Genomic DNA, 22,595 nt, shown 5'->3' on the forward strand with positions numbered 1-22,595 from the left:
CAGTCGTCATTTGATAATGATATCTGGAGGTCAGTTTCCCATTTCGCGTGGATGGTGGTCATAGCAGTGTTTTGTGGAGTGAGCCAGGAGTAAATTTCAGAAATAAGATGTCGTTGTGGAGCAGAGGATTCACAAAGCCTTTCAAAGTGTGACAGATCCCTGCACCACGAGTCTGAGGCCTGTGAGTCTAGGAGGAACTTTCTAATGTGAAAAAATTTATAGCGTGGTATGTGGAAGTCCGGGAATTTCTGAATCATAGCCGAGTGAGATAGAAGTTTACCCCCCTCAAAAAGCTGATGCGCTCGTACCGAAGGTGCCATCCCAGATCTTCTTGGATCCCTAGTGTCAATACTCTTCGGAAAGCCGGGGTTATGGTTAAATGGGGTCATAGGACCTAGGTGAGAAGCCGTGAGCGAGCCTTCATGTGTCTTTCTAAGGTAGGTAAGGGTTGGGCCAATCAAGGGGTGGGATGTACATGACCTAGGAGTGAGTGCCTTATCTATCCAAGGGAGGTGTGAAATCCGGAAACCAACAAAGGCTTCTTCTAGTTCAACCCAGTCTTTTTCCGTTCTGTGGGCATGCCAATCTACTATTCTCGTAAGCAAGCATGCTTTGTGATATCTAGATAGGTCCGGCACTCCCAGTCCACCTTTCAGCTTGGGCATGGTCATTCTGTCCCAATTTAACCTGGCTGGACGTCCAGCCCAAAGAAATCGTCTACATGTGGTTTTGAGGGAGGCTAAAAAAGAGGCAGGGAGTTTAATGGGTATGGCTTGAAAAAGATAGAGAAGCCTGGGAAGGACGTTCATTTTCAGAATCGCCGCCCTTCCGAACCAGGATACCGTGCCTTTAGTCCATATCTCCAGATCCGACTTAATGGTTTGTAAGGCAGGTAAAAAATTCCTAGCGTACAGATCAGAGAGTTTAGTGGGCAATTTGATGCCTAAGTATGTTAGGTCATTCGGGTCCCATTTAAAGGGGAAATTGTGTTTGCAGAGGGCCACTACCTCTTGAGGAAGGGACACATTCAGTGCAGTTGACTTTCCGAAATTGATTTTAAAGTTAGAGAGTGCTTTGAATAATTTGAAGTCCTTAAGTAAATTCGGTATGGAGACCAGAGGATTCGTTAAAAATAGAAGGACGTCGTCCGCGTATGCCGCCACTTTATATTGTTTCCCTTTAACGTCGACTCCCCGCACGTCCGGATTATCGCGCAGACGTCTTAGAAAGGGTTCCAGAGTTAAAATAAAGATCAGGGGTGATAAGGGACAACCCTGCCTCGTGCCGTTGTGAACCGAGAAGGCGTCCGACAGGCGACCGTTCACCCTAACCCGGGCTGTGGGTGTTGAGTATAGCGCCATAATCATTTGTAGGAAGCGCTGTGGCAAGCCAAGCCTACGAAGCGCAGCCTCCATATAATCCCAGGCCACTCTGTCGAACGCCTTCTCGGCGTCAAGGGAAAGCAAAAATCCCCTGGTCTTTGAGGTTGTCAACCAGCGATGTATGTTTATTGCTTTCGTGGTGTTGTCCCGCGCCTCCCTTCCTGGGACAAATCCAGCTTGATCAGTGGAGATAAAATTCGGGAGGAGGGAAAGTAATCTATTGGCCAGTATTTTAGCGAAAAGTTTTAGGTCCACATTCAATAATGAAATGGGACGATAATTTGAAACTAACGTATGGTCCCTCCCAGGCTTCGGTATCAGGGTGATATGTGCTTCAAGTAAGTCTGTTCCAGTAGAAGGAGAGAAAGGAATGTTATTGAATGCCTTAACAAAATGGGGAAGTAGCAACTCAGCATGTGCTTTATAGTATCCAGTTGTTAGACCGTCCGGGCCAGGGCTCTTGCCTGGCTTCAATTGTTTCAATGCACACCTTGCCTCTTCCACCGACACTGGCTCATCTAAATGAGACAGGTCAGGGATCTGAGATGCCGGCACACCATAATCAGATAGAAAATCGTCTATAAGTCTTCCCCGATGTATAGGCGTCCCTGACCCGGCCTGAGAAGGTAAGTTATATAGCGATGAAAGAAAAGATGTAAATTGTTTGGCTATCAAGTCTGACCTATGTAGAATCTCTCCTGTGGGGGTGGTGATGGAATGAATCGTATTGGCTTCTTTTTTCTTTTGTAATGCGTGTGCTAATAACCTGCCAGACTTATTGCCGAATTCATAGTAGAGTTTATGAGTCAGGTTAAATTTGTATTGGAGTCTTTTGTGCAGTTCAGTTTGGAGGTCCTTTCTGGCTTCCAATAAAGCATCAAGGGAAACCACCGCCACAGAACGTTTATGAACAGCTTCCAATTTTTTAATTTTAGATAAAAGTTCATCAAGTCTGGCAGATCTGAGCTTGCGCCGTCTGGACATAATAGAGATGATTTTCCCCCTGAGGACGCATTTGTGAGCAGCCCAAACCGATGCCGGTGCTACTTCCTGTGTGGAGTTATTAGCAAAGTATTGTGTAATAGTCTCTGACACTTCAGTAGCCAGGTTGGGGTCAAGCAAAATGGAATCATCCATCCTCCATACTGGTCTACCCGGAGAGAATCCCCTCCAGGATAGCGTCATCGTGATAGGGTGGTGATCTGATAGCACCATAGGCTCAATTGAAGTATCAGAGAGTTTAGTCAAGTCTTCCTGGGTTACAAAAAAGAAATCAATTCTCGAGTATTTGGTATGTAGGTTAGAATAATAGGTATAATCTTTTGTTGTGGGATGGAGTGTTCGCCACGTATCGTGTAAAGTCAGCAAGTCTAGTTGGGTTCTAATGGCCCTAAGAGCTTGGTAAGTCAGGCAGGAGGAGCCGTTGGATGTGTCAAGAAGTGGATTTAGGGGGACATTGAAATCCCCACCTAGGATCAGCATTCCAGATTGAAAGACCGTGAGTCTTTGAACTACGTCTCTAAAGAAGCTAACCTGTTGTGAATTAGGGGCGTAGATATTAGCAATGGTCATTGGTGAGTTATAAATCTTGCCCTTGATAAAGAGAAACCTCCCGTCTGGGTCTTGTTCGATGCTTTCAACCCGAAATGGACAGTGTTTGGATAGTAAAATGGATACCCCTCTTGATTTCGATACCCCGTTGGTGGCGTGATACACAGTTGGGAAATTGCTGCTTCGCAATGTGGGAATGCTATCTGTCCTGAAATGAGTTTCTTGTAATAGAACAATTTGCGGCTTTTCCTTCCATAAAGAGGAAAGCAACAGGGAGCGTTTCTCCGGTGTATTGAGTCCTCTTACATTTAGAGAGTACAGTTTCAAATTCATGTTAGAGGTGTCTTGGTCAGTAGACCGGGGGTTTATGTCAGTTCTGTCAACCATCATCTCCCTAGAGACCTGGAGTGATAAGTGGAAAGAAGTGAACGAGAGGAGGAAAGGTGAGAAAAAAGGGAGGTTACAAGCCTAGTTAAGTAAGCAAATTAGTAGGACTTGCGAAATGGAGAATTGTACACTAGTACAGTGTCCAATATTCAATTGAAATTAATAAAAAGCCGAACGGCTAAGGGTACGGTGCACCCAAATCGGGTTTACCACAACCAGTGGGTATCAGAGCTACCAGGCCCTACCGTATGGGGGTCGGCCGGACCGAGCCTGGAAGCAAAAATCAGTGAATTTAGAAAATATTAACCAACAATATTAACAATCAAGTAATACCAATGGGATTGTCCCATGTCACCCTAGGACAACCCCTAACATAAGGTAACATATGCCAGCCATGTTTAAAATCTCTGGCAGTGACTATTTCCCAGGGAGTATTAATATTGCCACATAGGAAGGATAATAATCATTACACTGGTGAGTCTCGTAGTGTATAGTCAGGGGTAGCATCCTTCCAATAAGGTAACATTCGTTCCTCCACTCCCCCCTATTATTACCGGGTTCTCCCATTTCCAGATCAGGCCAAGCATAACACATCCCCCTCTCCCAAGAGCTGGGAGACATGCTAAGATCCCCCACCAATGATCTTACTACCTTCCAGTGGTACCCAGAGATATATTGTGGTATAGTCATGGAAACCACACCACTCAATCCGTAAGCCTTGCAAGTGAATAGTCTGTATCAATATCTAAACTCTCCCCTCTAAAGCATATCTAAAGCTACTCATCAAAACAAATGAGAGAGATACTTTTATAACCGAAACATATTGAATTGAAGAGAGCATATTCAGGTAGTAGAGATTCCAGCCGGAAAATTTACAAATAACCATACCTCTCAGGATAAAATTCAAGCATGTAGAATAAGAAAGTCTCATAGTGGGCTGTAAGCCCCGGTGAAGTCTCAAGAATGCTCTTAAGTCTATGTTCACAAAGTCTCCCTACGCACAGCATTTATATGGGCTAGAGAACCTATTTGTGAGCAGAATGACAGTCTTTATATTGGTAGAGCCAATTATTCCCTGTGTTTTAGACCAGGATCATGCGTAAAGTCCAGAGATTCCTTAAATGGACACGGGTGGAGTATATGTGGGTAGGTAATAACAGGCTTACCAAGCAAAAAATAGAACAAAAAGAGAACATTTTTAGTGATAAGGCAACATTAAGACAGCATTCACTGTAGCGGGGTAAAGGGGTAAAATTCCATCCCTAGTGTTCAGCATTTATGTTTAATCACTCAGATTTTAGTGCACTGGGGAGTGCTCCAGTTCTCGTTAGTCTAGCGGCATATAGATTGTTGTGTCATCCATTCCTGGTGTAAAAGAAAGTTTGATTCTCTGCATGTCACGGAGGAGACCCATGGAGTCCTGTTGTTATATAGGCTGAGGTATTTGTTTTATAAGGAGGGTGCTGTCAGCTCTATCTGACAGAATTAAGCCATCTGTTCTCAGGTAGATGCGTATCAGATGAAGACACTATCTGTCATATCTCAAGGATGTACCCTGTCATAACAAATTTCAAACTGGTTCTGTAGAAAATAGGATGAACAGATAAACTCCAAAAAAGAACATAACCGACTCTTTTCTTTACTCCAGAACCATAAACGGAAGGGCAGGATGTTCTGCCAACAGGAGACTTCAGGTAGGTATTTATTAACGGTCTCTTCGTGCCCTCCTGGCAGCTGGCCTAGGTGAACCTAGGTTATGAGAGCCAGATGTCGTATCATCATGTGGTACTCCTGATTCTGAGGGAGAGCGCCGACGGCGGTAATTGGTAGACTGAGTCTCCATGGGTTCCATACGCTGTGGTGGCCAGCGATGTACGGATTGACGGTACATTGCATACCATTCTGGTACCGCAATCAAAGGGATCCCCAGGGTGTCACAGAATCTGGGCAAGTCCTCCGGGACTTTCAACATTGCAGTGCGCCCTTGATGAGATGCAGACAGGCAGAATGGGAATTTCCACTTATACCCTATGTTTCTGTCGCGTAGGACATCCAAAAGGGGTCTGAGATCCCTGCGGTGTTTTAAAGTGATACCCGACAGGTCTTGAAAGAGTTGAATCGGTGCACCTTGACAAGTTAATTGTTTGCCTCTAGCTTTTCTTAAGATCTCTTCCTTAATTCTAAAATCAGCCAGGCAGCATACTATATCTCTGGGTGGATCCGTATCTTTTCCTTTAGGACGCAATGCACGATGAATTCTGACCAGATCTATGTCAGTCTGAGGTGGTCTGTCAAGTATGTAATTAAACAGGCCTATCACAGATTGGGGGACAAGGTCCCCCTCGACCGATTCAGGTAAACCCCTGACCCTCAAATTCTGGCGGCGTCCTCTATTATCGAGGTCCTCCATATGTCTATTCATGTCTCTTAATTGGAGAGTGTGATCATCCACCTTCCTTGTGGAACGCCTGAGGATAGATTCATGGTCCTCTAAAGCAGTTTCAGTGTGTGAGACTCTATCTGTGAGGGAGCGGAGGTCTAACCGCAACTCTGAGATTGCAGCCGCCAGAGCATCCTTAATGTCTGTTGCTACATTCTTTAAATCCTCAATGGTCAATGATCTTTGAGCTGTGGTGTTCTGTATTCCCCGAACCTCCGGTCCCACCGAAGCGGAGACTGGGTTCGGTGTCGGGCTAAGGATAATTTCCTCAGGGTCCCTGTACTGCTGCTGTGAATTACCTGAGGTAATCCTCTGACGAGACGTCGCCATGTTCCCTCTGTTAGCGCGGGACATATCCGTGACTGAAAATGTCTCTGTACCGTTATTCTCCCTCGGTGAACGGGATCTCGAGGCAGATGATGACCTTGAGGCCGTTCCCATGTCGGTAAAAGCTGCAAATTTAGGCTGGGTGAGCTGTAAAGGTGGAAAGTTATCCCAGGGTGACAGGAGCTCAGCAGCTAAGCATCCATTCTCCCTCACGGTCCGGCCACGCCCCCCGTGGTTGTACTCTTGATGCTAATAAATACTGTGTTTATTAGATCTGACTGGGAGCATCACATCCCGATCAGCATGTCAACAGAGAAGGTTATACAGCATTACTGCTGCTAGGTGACCAGCTGGGGGCTCGGCTCTCTATAACCAATAGTGCCAGCCTTCCCCCTGCATGCACCCATAATGTCACCAGCACTAGGTCCTAATAGACTGCCGCCGCTGCCAAGGAGACAGATGCCAGACCAGCGCTGTCAATAGCAGGGACAGGACAGCTGGGGAACCCCACAGTGGCAAAACACCAGGCGCCGGTGGCAAGACAACCTTTGCAACCCTGAAAGTTCTCCCACTGCTTTGGACCCTTATATTTTCTTGGTGTGCTGGTTACATATATCTCTTGTTTTCTGCCACCCTGGGGGGCCCCAGGATAGTAGGAAGGGAGCTCACTGCAGAACATGTAAAAGGGCCCGTTGTGGGATCGTAGTAAAGGGCCCCAGGAGATTTTATATATATATATATATATATATATATATATATATATATATATATATATATTGCATTTTATAGTTGGCCCCCCTACTTTTGTCCCTGTCCCACCATGTGCCCCCCCTAAATATAAAAACTGGAGAGGCCACTGCTTACGCTGCCTTTCCTGCTTCTGGATAGGCCCTCAGACAGCCTAGCAGCCAGATGTCCCCGGGATTCTGGCCTACCAGCCCTGGGCACTGCAACACACGTCCACCCAGACAGCCGTCCAGGTGGCACAGACAGAACCCCAAATCACCTGACTCCACCCAAATAAATAGTCTCTCCCAGAATGCCAAGGGATCCAAGAAAATCCCTGCCCATTGGCTGAGATACCCCATTCATTTTTAACCTGTCCTTGCTATGCCCCTGTCTTATCTAATGTCATCAGCTACAATGTCACCTGGTTATAGAAGAGAAAAGTGCAACAATGCCGGAATTAGGAAGAACTCAATTGATCTCCTCCTAACAACTGGCCAAGGCAACTATTGCCTGGCAACTAAATTTGATAGCAGCCCTTCCTAAACATCAGGGTGCTACATCGAGATTGTTGAAATCCTGGACTATGATAAAGTCAATAGGTCTATGTTTGATATTGTTATCAACAAGATAGATATCAGTTAGATATATGTTGCAAACCCCCGAAGGTGCCCCTCTGGCACACTTAGCAATGTTATTAATGGAATAATTCCACAGTAATACACAACACAGTTCCATTTGTAGCTTACATAACCACTTGCCAACCGCTGCACGCCTATTAACGTCGACAGAATGGCACGGGCAGGCAGATTAGCGTACAAGTACATCCATTCAAATCTGCCGCCCAGTGGGCAGGCGCGTCCGCCGCGTGCCTCGCGAGTGCGGCCTCGGGTCCCGGTAACTCGATGTTCCCGGAAGTCCAGTGATTGCGGTCGGCAAGAGCAGAACAGGGGAATGCCTTTGTAAACAAGGCATTCCCGTATTTTGCCTAGTAACACTGTCACTGATGACCGTTTCCCATAATGTCGCAGTCAGGATAAAAATCATTGATTACTGCCATAACTAGTACAAAAAAAATATTAATAAAAATGCCATAAAACAGTATTTTGTAGACGCTATAACTATTGCGATTTTTTTTTTTTTTACCAAAAATATTTTGAAGAATACGTATCGACCTAAACTGTGGAAATTTTTTTTATATATATATATTTTTGGGGGATATTTATTATAGCAAAAAAGGTTTTTTTGTTTATAGCGCAATAAAAATTCAAATCGCAGAGGTGATCAAATAGCGCCAAAAGCTCTATTTGTGGGAAAAAAAGGATGTCAATTTTGTTTGGGAGCCACGTCGCAATTGTCAGTTAAAGGGACACAGTGCCAAATGGCAAAAAGTGGCCCGGTCTTTACCACCAAAATGGTCCAGGGCTTAAGCGGTTAAAAAAAAGCAAAGTTAAGGTTAACATTTGTCAGCCAAGACCTGTATAAGTACCCAGGACTTGGCTGAAACAGTGTAAAGAAACAATCAGGAACACTATGCAACCAATGAAAGCAATAAGTAACAATATGCACAGATTAAACAGACTGCCCAACAACTTGTGGTGTGTGTGGGATGCTCTGGCTAAAGGTGAACCCCAGGCTGGCCTACGATACCTCTAGTACACACCCAGTAAAATAATCTCATTACCCGTGGTGTGTCCCCTTTAAGAGCAACCGTGGCAATGTCCTGGAAGCAAAGATTTGCATTTAATTATCTTCAACAGCAATGTAGGAGCTCTGTGGACAATATTTGGATGTGGTATTCTATGAAAAGCATTAAAGGTTCCTGGGCAAAGCCCCCTCACCAAATCCTGTACACAGTCACTGGTCCTCCCCTGAGCGATGGATCGATCTTAGATGCAGGTGTGTCACAGTGGTATTCAGTCCTTGAGCTGTTGCAGGGCGTCCCTTCTTTAGCATGGACAGTCTGTTCCTCTGGGCTGAAGCAGCATGAACAATCTGTTCCTCTGGGCTGGAGCTGCATGAACAATCTGTTCCTCTGGGCTGGAGTTGCATGAATAATCTGTTCCTCTGGGCTGGAGTTGCAGGCTGTGTGCCCCTTGGTAGACCGCAATTCCACACACACATAGAATGCAGGAGATGCTCTCCTGATGAGGTGCAGGCAAAAAGAGGCTCTGGCCTAGCTCCTCTGGCTTTATATCTCTTTCCCATAGTAGTCCTTTGCTGCTGCCTGATGATTGGCTCTTCCAAAAGGGAGTTTACAAACCACTTCCAATAGGGAGTTTACAAACCACTTCCAATAGGGAGTTTACAAACAAGCAGTTCTGAGTGTCTGTGTGAGGAGAGAAAGGTGGGGGGTGTGAAAAAGCCCACGCTGCAGCAGACAGCTGTCACCTAATAGATTAGATCAGTCTGGAGAAGTACCTGCTACACGTATGTATGTATGTGTGTGTGTGTGTGCGTGTGCGTGCGTGTGCGTGCGTGTGTGTGTGTGTGTATATATATATATATATATATATATATATATATATATATATCTCTTCATATTATTTGGATGCAAAGTAATAATTAACCATCTAAAAAATAAAATAGTTTAAAAAAGGGTCTGTTTTTGAACTTTGAATGTAGTAGGTACTTTGACCATTTGTAAGGAATTTATTAGACTGAGAGAGACATATTTTTACCATTTGGATGCACAGTAATAATTAACTATGTAAAAATAAAACAATTTAAAATCAGGGTGTAAAGCTAGTTTACATGTAGTAGGTACTTTGGTCATTTGTAAGGAATTTATGACAAGACAAATTATATTACCCTATTACAAAATGGTATTCTTTAGCTGAATACAGTGGTAATACTATAATACCTCAGAATAAAAAATAAGTTATGGAAAGTAAAAAAACTGCAATTAAGTACCGTATTTATCGGGGTATAGCGCGCTCCCGCGTATAGCGCGCACCCCTGAAGTTGCCCCAATTCCTGTGGAATTTTTTTTTTTGTACTTACAGTTTTGGTGCCTTGCGCGGCGTCCATCGGCGGCCTCGTCGGGTCCGGTGTCCGTCTGCGGCTTCGGGTGTCCTCTTCGTCGTGTCCGGCATCCTTCTGCGGCGTCCTCGCGTCCTCCCCGCTCGTTTCCCGCGCCGAGTTTGAATACTGCGCCGACATATACCGAGCGCAGTACACTCGTGTATCGTCGGGCAGGCTCGGCAACTCTCGCGCTGACATCCTGTACGTCCAGGACGTCAGCGCGAGAGGAGCCGAGACTGGCCGACGATACACGAGTGTACTGCGCTCGGTATATGCCGGCGCAGTATTCAAACTCGGCGCGGGAAAGCGGGTATCGGCGTATACCACGCACCCAGGATTTTGCCATGATTTTCAGGGCAAATAAGTGCGCGGTATACGCCGATAAATACGGTATGTAAGAAATATACTTGATTTTTCTTTGGTTTTACCAGTAATTGTTCTAGTACCGTATTTGCCGGCGTATAAGACGACCCCCTCATTTTCCAGCTAAAATGTTGGTTTTGGGATATACTCACCGTATAAGACGACCCCCTTCCTACTAGTCATGCCTTGCCTCACCTCACTGTGCCATACATGCCAGACTGTGCCACGATTACATGCCAGACTGTGCCACGATTACATGCCAGACTGTGCCACGATTACATGCCAGAATGTGCCACGATTACATGCCAGACTGTGCCATGATTATATGCCAGACTGTGCCACGATTATATGCCAGACTGTGCCACCGTTACATGCCCCACTGTGCCGTTGTTACATGCCTCACTGTGCCGTTGTTACATGCCTCACTGTGCCGTTGTTACATGCCTCACTGTGCCGTTGTTACATGCAGGGCCGTCTTTAATATGGTTTGGGCCCTGGGCAAACATTTTTTTTGGGCCCCCCTCCAGCTTATTTTGGGCCTGGCTGGTTCACATGTATGTTTTGGCGGTCCTCATTTGTGCAGGCACAGCAGTCCATTGATTTGAATGGGCTGCCATGCCTTTGTTTCCTGCAGAAAAAAGGTGCATTCAGCATTTTAAAAATACAGTTGCCTTGAAATCCATTCTGCTTTTGCACCATGCTACTTACCAGCAGTTCTTGCACACACAAACGCACTGTGTTTTTAAAAGCGTGACCTAAACGTCTAAAAATGCAGCAAGTTTGACAGTGCGGGAACTGCAGATAAGTCACAGCAGACAGCAGAATGGACAGACAGTGCTGTATTTCAGTGCTTGATGGGCATAGGTGTGCCGTGTGCGCAGCCTATTACATGAGGCATACGCTTTTCTTTGCAGGAAACGCAGGCATGGTGGCCCATTCAAATGAATGTGGGCCGCCAAAACACATACATGTGAACCAGCCGAGCCCAAAATAAGCCCATCAAGCATTTAAATACAGACAGTAATGCCATGTGCTCTGAGGCCTTACTCAGCCTGGACTGCAGGTCTGGTCTGTGATTTAAAGAGTTCCTCTATTTTACACATGGCATGGCATGGGGTCCCATGGTGCTAAAGCAGAATGGACAGACCGTGCTGTGACCCCCATGCCATGCCATGTGTAAAATAGAGGAACTTTTTAAAACACTGACCAGACCTGCAGTGAATCATCAAATATTATAAAGACTTTGGGCACACTCTACAGAAAACTTCTATTTACAATATAGATTAGCAAACAGTGACATACCTTGAGGAGCAGGACATGAAGAAGTCAGCCTCGGGAAGAGCAAACTGGGGATGTTATTCACTTTTATATACAAGCAGCACCCAGTGGCAGGAAGGGAGAAGTGCACGTCTAAAGGGAAGCCAGGGGTGCTGTACATTTTAAAACACTGGGAAGGGAAGCTGTACTGTCACTGGCTGCGTGCCGCTGATGATTTTCAGCCTGATTTGTGGGCAGCACAGGGGCTTAACAGGCGGCAGGGATCAGGAATTATGGGGCCACTTACACAGCTTCAGGCATGGGCCCCTTGGAGCAGAGAACCGGGGGGGGTGCTGCCGCCTGAAATTGAGAAGCAGGGGGGGGGCTGCCGCGAATTTAGAAGGGGGGGCCCTTTACAAAAAATAAATAAAAAATAAAGAAAAATATATATAAAAAAAGGGGTGTAGCCATCCGGGGCCCTGGGGACCTCTGAGCCCTTTAATAAAAAGAAAAAAAGAAATAAAAAATATATATTTTTTTTTTAAAAAGGGGGTTGCCATCTGGGGCCCTGGGGACCTCTGGGCCCTTTAATAATTTTTTTTTATAAAAATAAATTACAAAAAAAGGGGATTGCCATCTGGGACCTCTGGGCCCTTTAATAAAAAAAAAATATATATATATAAAAAAAGAAACATTTATAAAAAAAAAAAGGGGGGGTTGCCATCCAGAGCCCTGGGGACCTCTGGGCCCTTTAATAAAAAAAATATATAACAAAAATAAAAAAATAAACATTTATAAATAAAATAAAAAAGGCTGTTTGCCACATGGGGCCCTGGGGACCTCTGAGCCCTTTAATAATATATATATATATATATATATATATATATATATATATATAAAAAATATATATGAAAAAAAATTATAAAAAAAGGGGGGTTGCCATCCGGGGCCCTGGGGACCTCTGGGTCCTTTAATAATAATAATAATAATAATAATGATATATTATATATATATATATATATATATATATATATATATATATATATATATATATATATATATAAAAATAAAAGAAATAAAGAAATATATAAAAAAATATGTTTTTTTATAAAAAAAAGGGGGGTTGTCATCAGGGGCCCTGGGGAACCCCAGACCTCTAAAAAAAAAATTGGCCCTTTAATAAAAAATAAAATAAAAATATATTAAAAAATTATTTTTTTTTATTTAAAAATAAATAAAAAAGGGGGGTTGCCATCTGGGGCCCTGGGGGCCTCTGGGCCCATGGGGACCCCTAAAAAAATTGTCCCTTTAATAAAAAAAAAACTCTAAAAAAAAATTGGCCCTTTAATAAAAAATAAAATAAAATTATATTAAAAAAATATATATTTTTTTATTTAAAAAAAAATAAAAAAAGGGGGGTTGCCATCTGAGGCCCTAGGGGCCTCCGGGCCCCTGGGGACCTCCAGACCCCTAAAAAAATTAAAAAAATAAATGTTTTTTTTTTTTTTAAAGGGGGTTGCTTTGGGCCCCCAACAGTGACAGGGCCCTGGGCAGCTGCTCCATTTGCCCTGTGGTAAAGACGGCCCTGGTTACATGCCTCACTGTGCCGTTGTTACATGCCTCACTGTGCCGTTGTTGCATGCCTCACTGTGCCGTTGTTGCATGCCTCACTGTGCCATTGTTGCATGCCTCACTGTGCCGTTGTTGCATGCCTCATTGTGCCATTGATGCATGCCTCACTATGCCATTGATACATGCCTCACTGTGTCACTGCATGTCTCGATACCTTACCTTATCCATGACATGCTGAATCTCAGACCGCGGCTGTCCATTTTCAAAAGCCGCGCATCCTTTTTCTGCTGTTCCGTGATAGGCGGAACACTGGGCTTCCCAGGAGACACTGTGTCCAACGTTCCGCCTATCACGGATGCCCTCTCGTCCGAACACAGTGTCTCCTGGGAAGCTGTGTGTTCCGCCTATCACGGAATAGCAGAAGGAGGAGGCGCAGCTTTTGAAAATGGATGGCCGCGGTTAGGTTACCGGCGTATAACCCAACTTTTAAGAAAAATTTCAGGGGTTAAAAAGTCGTCTTATACGCCGGAAAATACTGTCGTTTTTAAAAGGGGGGTTGATTACTAAAGCAATCAGGCTATTCACTTTGCAAAGGAATTGGACCCAGTTAATGTGGTTAAGTTTTATTTTGCAAAAATATACCTGATCGAGTGCAAGAAAAAATATTGAAAGCATTTCGATTGACTGACAGATTCAAAGAGGAAGCTTCACCTCATCATTCACTAAGCTTGGGAGAAAATTCTCAAGCAAGTGCAACTTCTCTTGTAATTCGAACAGCCTACTTGCCTTTAGTAAATAAACCCCAGGGTGTCTATTAGGCCGGATTCACACTAGTGCGGTGCGAATTTCAGCTCTCTTATCTCTGCAGAGAGATAAGAGAACTGTTCAGCAGATCATCTCCATTTTAGCTGCGAATCGCACGTGAGCCGCACCACAATGCCTAGAAAACGCACACGTTTTTCGGCAATGCGCAGTGCGAATGCATCGCACATATGTGAACCAGCCTCATTTAAATCAATGTATTTTATTATGCCAATTGGATGCGGTTTAAGCCGCAACCAATTTGCATAGGTGTGAACCCGGCCTAAAACTTTTTTTATAGCTTTGGATAGAGTATGAGAGATTTTGAAAGTCTATCAGGTTTACTGCTATCCAGGGCTCTGTTAGAAAGATTTATCCTTGTCCCCCCCGTAAACATGCCCACATGCTTTAGGGTAGGGATATGCAATTAGCGAACTACCAGCTGTTGCAGAACTACAAGAGGCATAGTGAGACTCTGACAACCACAAGCATGACACCCAGAGGCAGAGGCACGATGGGACTTGTAGTTTTGCAACAGCTGGAGGTGCCTAGGTCCTGCTTTAGGGGCTACATGGACCTAGGCACCCAACTATACTAAACTTGCCCAGCAATTTAAACATTTTGGTCAGATATATTTTTACCATAATATACAAATTCTTAGACACCACTATTCCTCCTGGCTGTTTATACACCACACCCAAAAGCTTCACAATCTCAAATGTATTTATAGACCTCAGCAGTTGTCACTGTATTCTCTTTGAACTATAACTCTCGACTGTAATAGTGCTTTCTGTCTATATAAGGCCCCTTTCACATTGAGGCGTTTTTCATGCGGTACAGCGCTAAAAATAGCGCTGCTATACCGCATGAAAAAACCTGCCCTGTAGTGTTCAATGTGAAAGCCCGAAGGCTTTCACACTGAAGCGGTGCGCTAGCAGGAGCGCTCCAAAAGTCCTGCTAGCCGCATCTTTACCGCGGTATAGGAGCGGTGTGTTCACCGCTCCTATACCACGCCTTCCCATTGAAATCAATGGGAAAACGCGGTAATACCGCCCGCAACGTGGGCGGTATTAACCCTTTTTCGGCCACTAGCGGGGGTTAAAACCTCACCGCTAGCGCCCGAATATCGCGGTAAATACGACGGTATAGCCGCGCTACAAATAGCGTGGCTATACCGTCACCATGGCTCCACGCCTCAATGTGAAAGTGGTCTTAAACATTACTGAATTGTCACCTTTGGATTGTGTCATACTATCCTTTTTTGGCTGTATTTAAAGCAGAGGTTCCGCCCAATTTTTATTTTACTTTTTAAAAGCCAGCAGCTACAAATACTGCAGCTGCTGACTTTTAAAAAATGGACACTTACCTGTCCAATGCGCCCGGGATGTCGTCAGCCAAAGACGAGCGAAGTCAGCAACAGACACTCACTGTCCCACGGTCCAGCGATGCGGCCAACCTGAAGCCTCACTCCTCTCACCCTCCTCTCTGCGGCGCCGCAATTGCAAGTGTGGGTGCCCGGCTGTAAAACCAGGCACGCAGTGCGCATGCACGAGCCGCACTGCACGTTCTGAATGGTCGGGCAATCTTCTGGAACCTGTGATGTGTCCCAGAAGATTGCAGGGAGGGAGGAGGAGAGGTGAACTTCCGCTCTGCGACAGGAGAGGAAGTGGGAGCTGGGTACCCCCTTAGAAAACTAGGTACCCGCTCCCTCCCCCCAAAAAAATGACATGTCAAATGTGGCATGTCAGGTGGTCACAAGTACTTAAAGCGGAAGTTCCATTTTTGGGTGGAACTCTGCAAAGGAGGCACCCAGCTGGATCATCCAATTCCGATTTAAATAAATGTATTTACGACATCCAAAACATGAAATATCTCACAGCACAGTTGGAACACATTCCTTCCTGCACATCTATACCAACACCTGGCCTCTATGGGAATAATCAATGGCACCTTTTTAATTATATGTCAAGCAGTAGCCTTTGTTATTCACTGCTACTAACAGAGAGGTTCCCCCACCTCTGCCCATTTCCTCCCATAATATATATTATCAGTCTAGTTAATTGTTTGGTTCTTCATTGTGTGTGTATATTAAAGGATAACTAAAGCGATAAACAAAGATGCAATATATTGCAGCGTAAAGTCCATAGATGTGGTGGCTGCATTCATTTTCTATTTCAAGCTAGGAACATTTTCAGCAAATACAGAAAACACCTGTTGTTGCCAGAAATGCAGTTTTCTTGAGCTGCATAGAAGAATATCTCCCTACATATTTTCTGTAAACTAGTAATTTCTCTGCCCCCCATGTCAAAGAGATGAAGACATACAGACGTGTTTGTAGTCCATATAAGAAGAGCAGTCTAATGACAACCATGACTTCTTCCAGAGATACAGTGGAGAGTGACATTTTGTCATGTTACAACCAAAAAACGTAAATGTATTTTATCGGGATTTTATGTGATAGACTAACACAAAGTGCCACATAATTGTGAAGTGGAAGGAAAATGATAAATGGCTTTCAAAATGTTTTACAAATAAATATCTGAAAAGTGTGCTCTCCTTGCCCAGTCTGTCATTTTAGGTGGACGGCCATGTCTTGGTAGGTTTGCAGTTGTGCCATACTCTTTCTATTTTCGGATGATGGGTTGAACAGTTCTCCATGAGATGTTCAAAGCTTGGGATATTTTTTTTTAAAACCTAACCCTGCTTTAAACTTCCCCACAACATTATCCCTGACCTGCCTGGTGTGTTCCTTGGCCTTCACGATGCTGTTTGTTCACTAAGGTTCTCTAACAAACCTCTGAAGGGTTCACAAAACAGCTGTATTTATATTGAGATTAAATTACACATTTACTAATTAGGTGACTTCTGAAGGCAATGGGTTCCACTAGATTTTAGTTGGGGGTATCAGAGTAAAGGCGGCTAAATACAAAAGCACGTCACACTTTTCAGATATTTATTTGTAAAAAATTTGGAAAACCATTTATAATTTTCCTTCCACTTCACAATTATGTGCCACATTGTGTTGGTCTATCACATAAAATCCCAATATAATACATTTACGTTTTTGGTTGTAACATGACAACATTTTGAAGATTTCAAGGGGTGTGAATAGTTTTTCAAGGCACTGTGTATTAAAGTACTTTAAACTCTTCTCTTGTTCCAACAACTTTACTGCATGCATGTCTATATCAGGGGTGTCAAACTCAATTTCTTTGGGGGCCACATCAGCATTATGATTGCCCTCAAAAGGGCCGGTTGTATCTGTATGATTAGATGTCCAGAGCATTTCCTCCCCTTACATTAGATGTCAAGAGCCACCCCACCATCAGAAGTTGAGTCCCCCACTCTCCCTTACATCACAGTGCAACCCCCTTTCCTTATGCTGCTGCTGGGAAGAAGCTGGATGCATTGCTTGAAAGCAGAAAGTTATGCCACGTACACACCATCGGTTCATTCGATGAAAACGGACCGATGGATTTTTTCATCAGATATCCGATGAAGCTAATTTTCATCAGTCTTGCCTACACACCATCAGTTAAAAATCCATTCGTGTCAGAACGCGGTGACGTAAAACACAACAACGTGCTGAGAAAAATGAAGTTTGATGCTTCCGAGCATCCGTCGACTTGATTCTGAGCATGCGTGGATTTTTAACCGATGGACTTGCCCACAGACGATCGTTTTTTTTAAACATCAGATCATTTTAAAACAGGTTCTAAGTTTTTTCACCGATGGGGAAAAAAAAACGATGGGGCCCACACACGATCGGTTCGTCTGATGAAAACGGTCCATCGGATTGTTTTCATCAGACGAACCGATCGTGAGTACGCGGCATAAGGGTCTGGAGGAGGACCAGAGGAGGGCTGGAGCGCTTCTGCAGCTGCAGGAGAGGTGCGAGGGCCACATGAAATGGCCTGGAGGGCCGGATTCAGCATGCAGGCCGTGGGTCGGATTCAGAAAGAGATACGACGGCGTATCTCCTGATACGACGTCGTATCTCTGAGTGCGCTCGGTCGTATCTATGCGCCTGATTCATAGAATCAGTTACGCATAGATATCCCTAAGATCTGACAGGTGTAAGCGTCTTACACCGTCGGATCTTAGGCTGCATATTTACGCTGGCCGCTAGGTGGCGCTTCCGTTTGTTTACGCGAGGAATATGCAAATTACTATTAACGTAGATTCAGAAACGAACGACCGCCCGGCGCTTTTTTTTTACGTTGTTTGTGTTCGGCTTTATCCGGCGTAAAGTTACCCCTGCTATATGAGGGGTATGTGCGGCGTATCCTATGTTAAGTATGGCCGTCGTTCCCGCGCCGAGTTTTGAATTTTTTACGTCGTTTGCGTAAGTCGTTCGCGAATACGGCTGGACGTAATTTACGTTCACGTCGAAAGCAATGACGTTTTTCGGCGGATTTTCGAGCATACGCACTGGGATGTTTTCACGAACGGCGCATGCGCCGTTAAAAAAAAACGTAGTATACGCAGGGTCAAGCCTAATTTAAATAAAACATGCCCCCAACATCCCCATTTGAATTACGCGGCCTTACGCCGCAACACATACGTTACGCCGCCGTAAATAAGGGCACAAGTTCTTTCTGAATACAGAACTTGCGCCCAAAGTTACAGCGGCGTAACGTATCTATGATACGTTACGCCGGCTGGACAGATACGCTCAGGTATCTGAATCCGGCCCCTTGTGTTTGACACCTGTGGTCTATATTATTGTCTACTGTCTAGATGTCTTCATGCATCATCAACATCTAGATCAGTAGTTCTCAACCTGGGGGTCGGGACCCCCTCGGGGGTCAAATAAAGATTTGCCAGGGGTCACCAAATCCTGGACTGTTCCTGAATCCTGCACCGCTCTCTCAGCCTTATCGTGGCCCCCTAGCAGGGCTGTTCCTGGAGCATGTGGCCAACCAGCTGGGCTGTTCCTGGAGCATGTGGCCACCCAGTTGGGCTGTTCCTGGAGCATGTAGCCACCCAGCTGGGCTGTTCCTGGAGCCCGTGGCCGCCCACTCAGCCTCTTCACAGCCACCCATTTAGTTCATGGCATGGCTGGAGGGCAGAGACTAAAGGTCAGTTGACTGGTGAGGAATGTTAAGTGGGAGGGGTTGGAAGAGACCGATTTCGGCATAGGTGTCACTGCTGCGAGACACCACAAAGTTGGAGACACAGTGATTAACACTACCTGTGAATATAGTTGCCGATAAAAGTCCCCACTGCAGTTCTCAGATCAGCAGATGACCTTGATCAAGAGCACCAAAGTTGGCTGATCAGAACTCCCCCCAGCACTACCACTCATCCCATCTCCCCACTAGCACTGCCACTTATCCCACCCCCCACCAACACTGCTACTCATCCCAACTCCCCCCACCATGGAGTAAGAGAAGAAATACAAATTGAGAATATGTAGAAGGGAGAGGAAAAGAGAGGGAGGATCAAAAAAAAAGGGAGAGAAAGAATAAGAGAAAGACGACCAGAGAGAGGGATGGGGGGAAAAAAAACAAGAAATTAGGATAGAGAGAGAGATAAAAGGGAAAGAAATGAGAAAAGAGAGAGGGGTACATCCTAAAATGTACCATAAGGCTTTTAATACTGTATTAGCGGAAGGGACTCAGGGAGTGCTAAATGTCCATGGGCTAGGGGTGCAAATTACTTGTCTTGCCTTGGGTGCTGACAACACTACGCTATGAAAATAATTTTCCTGTTAGGGGTCCCCACAACTTGGGAAATTTTATCAAGGGGTCACAGCACTAGAAAGGTTGAGAACCACTGATCTAGATGTTGTTTGCTACACTGCCATTTGCTATTGGCAATTGCATTGTTTGCTATAATTTCAAAATAAATAAATAGAAAGTTAAAACAAATGCTACAATAGCAAAAAAAATCTATATCTATATTTTACCAGTGTATTTCCCTTTTGTTTTTCTACATTAGGTGTCAGTTAGTGGTGAAGAAGGAAGCTCGAACCAACCAGAATCTGAGTTATCCGAAGTTTACAGAAATGAGTATGACAAAACAGACTCTACTCAGACTATAGCAGAAATCTCAACACCGTATCAAATTATTGGTTCCTTGAATACTGACTCAAATACAGAAGATTTACAAAACAACAATGAAGACATAAAGAATGCATTCAAATTAATAGAACTAAGATCTGAAACACAAACTGAAAGGGAATTGAATGTGCATACAACGAACATTCATGAGGATGAAGAAATAAATAATATTTGTGAAGTGCGAAGGCAAAATACCACTAACACAGAGGCAAATACTGCTCCCGACGTAACCATGGACAGAGTGACCAGAAGCCCAATCTTTTCTCTCTCCTCATCCAGAAGTATAGATGGTTCCCGGGAAGATCTGGCTAATGCCACACCTGAAGAAAGCCAATGGGGAGATAAGAGAAAGGATGTTTGGATTCCCCCACCAGACCGAAATAGTAAGTTGAAAGTGCTGAGGGAGGAGGAACGTTTTGAACTACGTTCACATCGTTCAGAGACTAGCCCAAGCAAGCTCTTTGTTGACAGTGATGATGAAGATGGTGGAAAATCTAGGTTAGGTTCACGTCAGTTTACCCCAGAGAAAACATGGGAGCTTGAACAGGAAAGAAAAGACATTATCAAAAAGCAAGGTCAGCGTAAAAGTTTGGACGCAGAAGAGTTGATCAACATAGAAGACGGCAATGATTCCACATTTCCAAACAAAGAAGTGAATGGACCATCTGGTGGTCAAGCTACAGCAAATGTAGACATGGAACAGATTAATTTTGAAGCTGCCAGGCAGCAGTTTGTAATGTTAGAAAAGAAGAGGAACAGTCTGCCTATAACCCCTCGACTCCAGCACAGACCACCTAGGTTCTTTTCTCAGTCTCAATACGAAAATGACAGCTATTCAGATGTTGCCAAGCCCAAAGAGTCTTCCATATTGGAGCAGGACATGAAAGAATATAAAAATAAAGGTACTGTCACCCAAGAAACAACTGGTAGGGAAAGAAGTACCAGTTTACTTCGTAAACAGTTCTTAATGGATTTTACTTTAGATTCTGTAGATAATGGAGAGCAGGAAGAGTCAACTGAAGGGGAGGCTTCACAGTTGATATCCGAAGAGAAAGATAACAACATTCCAAACCCCAGTGATGAGACTCCTATTGAAAGAGAAATCCGTCTTGCATTGGAAAGAGAGGAAAATTTAAGGAGAGAAAGAGGGATTCAGCATTCAGTGGAATCAAATGAGATCGTAGAAATACAAAAAAATCCAGTGCTGTCTATTTCCCCAGAAAAACCGATGTCCAAAAAGATTAAAGACAAAGCTCGCACTGCCTTCTTCCTTCAAAGAGAAATTCAAAAAGAAGAGCAAAGGGAAGCCGATTTAAAAAATGAAGGAAAAGTGGCTGGGCTTTATGATAAAGGAAACGCCCAAGAATTAGATGAGCGCAGAAAGTTGTTTGAGCTGCCAGATGAAATACCGGTTCAGCCACAGAAAACAACAACCAAAACGACCTCCAAGGAAATCCTAGCTGACATCCAAGCTAATACAAACCAGAGGGACTCAGGGGAGGAAAATGAGACCACTAATTTCACAGTCATTGATGCTCCTTTACCCTACAGTGTAAGAACTAAGTGGAAACCAACACCACTCAACTCCTACAGAACCAGAAGGCTAAGTATTGATAATATTCTAGATGTATGGACACCTCCTGAAACCCCTACAGCTCAGGAAACTTCGGAGGAAACATTTGTTCACAAAGAGAATTTCCAAGTTCAGCCTTTGAAGTTCAGCATACACGTACAAGAAGGTCAGGCTGAAGAGGAAAAGGACGTTAAGATGGAGAAAACGCCAGAATCTGCTAATGGCGGTTTGAAATACAATATGAGGCTAAGGCCTTCACGTTCTATTGTGATTGAGGAAGAAATCCGCAAAACATTAGCGAGAGATCAGGAATTACAAGATCAAAGACGAAATAGTGAACTTACTCCTGTTGTCACATCCAAAGATGACCATTATGGATATAATCAGTATGGAAGGCCATCGCTAACATCAGGTAAACCGCCTCTGAGAAGCTGCTAGTCATAATATAGAGTGTACAGTGCATCCGGAAAGTATTTTTTTATCACTTTTTTTCCACATTTTGTTATGTTACAGTCTTATTCCAAAATTGATTAACCTCTTGGGACCCGCGCTATAGTCAAATGACGGCTACAGCGCGGATCCCAAAATCCAAGTGGACGTCAATTGACATCCGACCCTTTGCGTGTTCCCCGCGCGCGCTCCAGAGCGCGCAGCGGGGAACTGCTGTGCTGGCCGTGTCCCTTGGACACAGCCAATCACAGATCGCCACGAACGGCCAATCAGAGTGGCCGTTTGCGATGCGATCTGTGCGGCCAATGAGAGATGATCTCATATGTAAACATATGAGATCATCTCTCATTGCCGTTTTACACAGAGACAGCGGTGCTGTCTCTGGAGAGGAGACGGATCTGTGTCCCTTGTCCATAGGGACATAGATCGGTCACCCCCCCCCCCCCCAGTCACCCCCCTTCCCCCACAGTTAGAACACTAATTAGGGTACACATTTAACCCCTTCCTCACCCCCTAGTGTTAACCCCTTCAATGCCAGTCACATTTATACTATAATTAGTGCATATTTATATCACTTTTAGCAGTATAAATGTGAATGGCGCCAAAAATGTGTCAAAAGTGTCCGATGTGTCCGCCATAACGTCGCAGTCCCAATAAAAATCGCAGATCGCCGCCAT

General features: G+C 44.4%; 1 protein-coding gene across 4 annotated transcripts in view; it reads left to right on the plus strand.

The window, feature by feature from the left end:
• Positions 1–22,595, plus strand: part of LOC120910299 (mitotic spindle positioning) — a 197,625-nt gene that overhangs the window by 122,129 nt on the left and 52,901 nt on the right. For all 4 annotated transcript variants that reach the window (XM_040322091.1, XM_040322090.1, XM_040322097.1 and 1 more), the window contains one exon: positions 19,774–21,880. In XM_040322091.1, the coding sequence (XP_040178025.1) occupies positions 19,774–21,880 (2,107 nt within the window). The remainder of the gene's footprint in view (positions 1–19,773; positions 21,881–22,595) is intronic.

The sequence above is a fragment of the Rana temporaria genome, chromosome 1, assembly GCF_905171775.1.
Source record: "Rana temporaria chromosome 1, aRanTem1.1, whole genome shotgun sequence".
Classification (NCBI taxonomy): domain Eukaryota; kingdom Metazoa; phylum Chordata; class Amphibia; order Anura; family Ranidae; genus Rana; species Rana temporaria.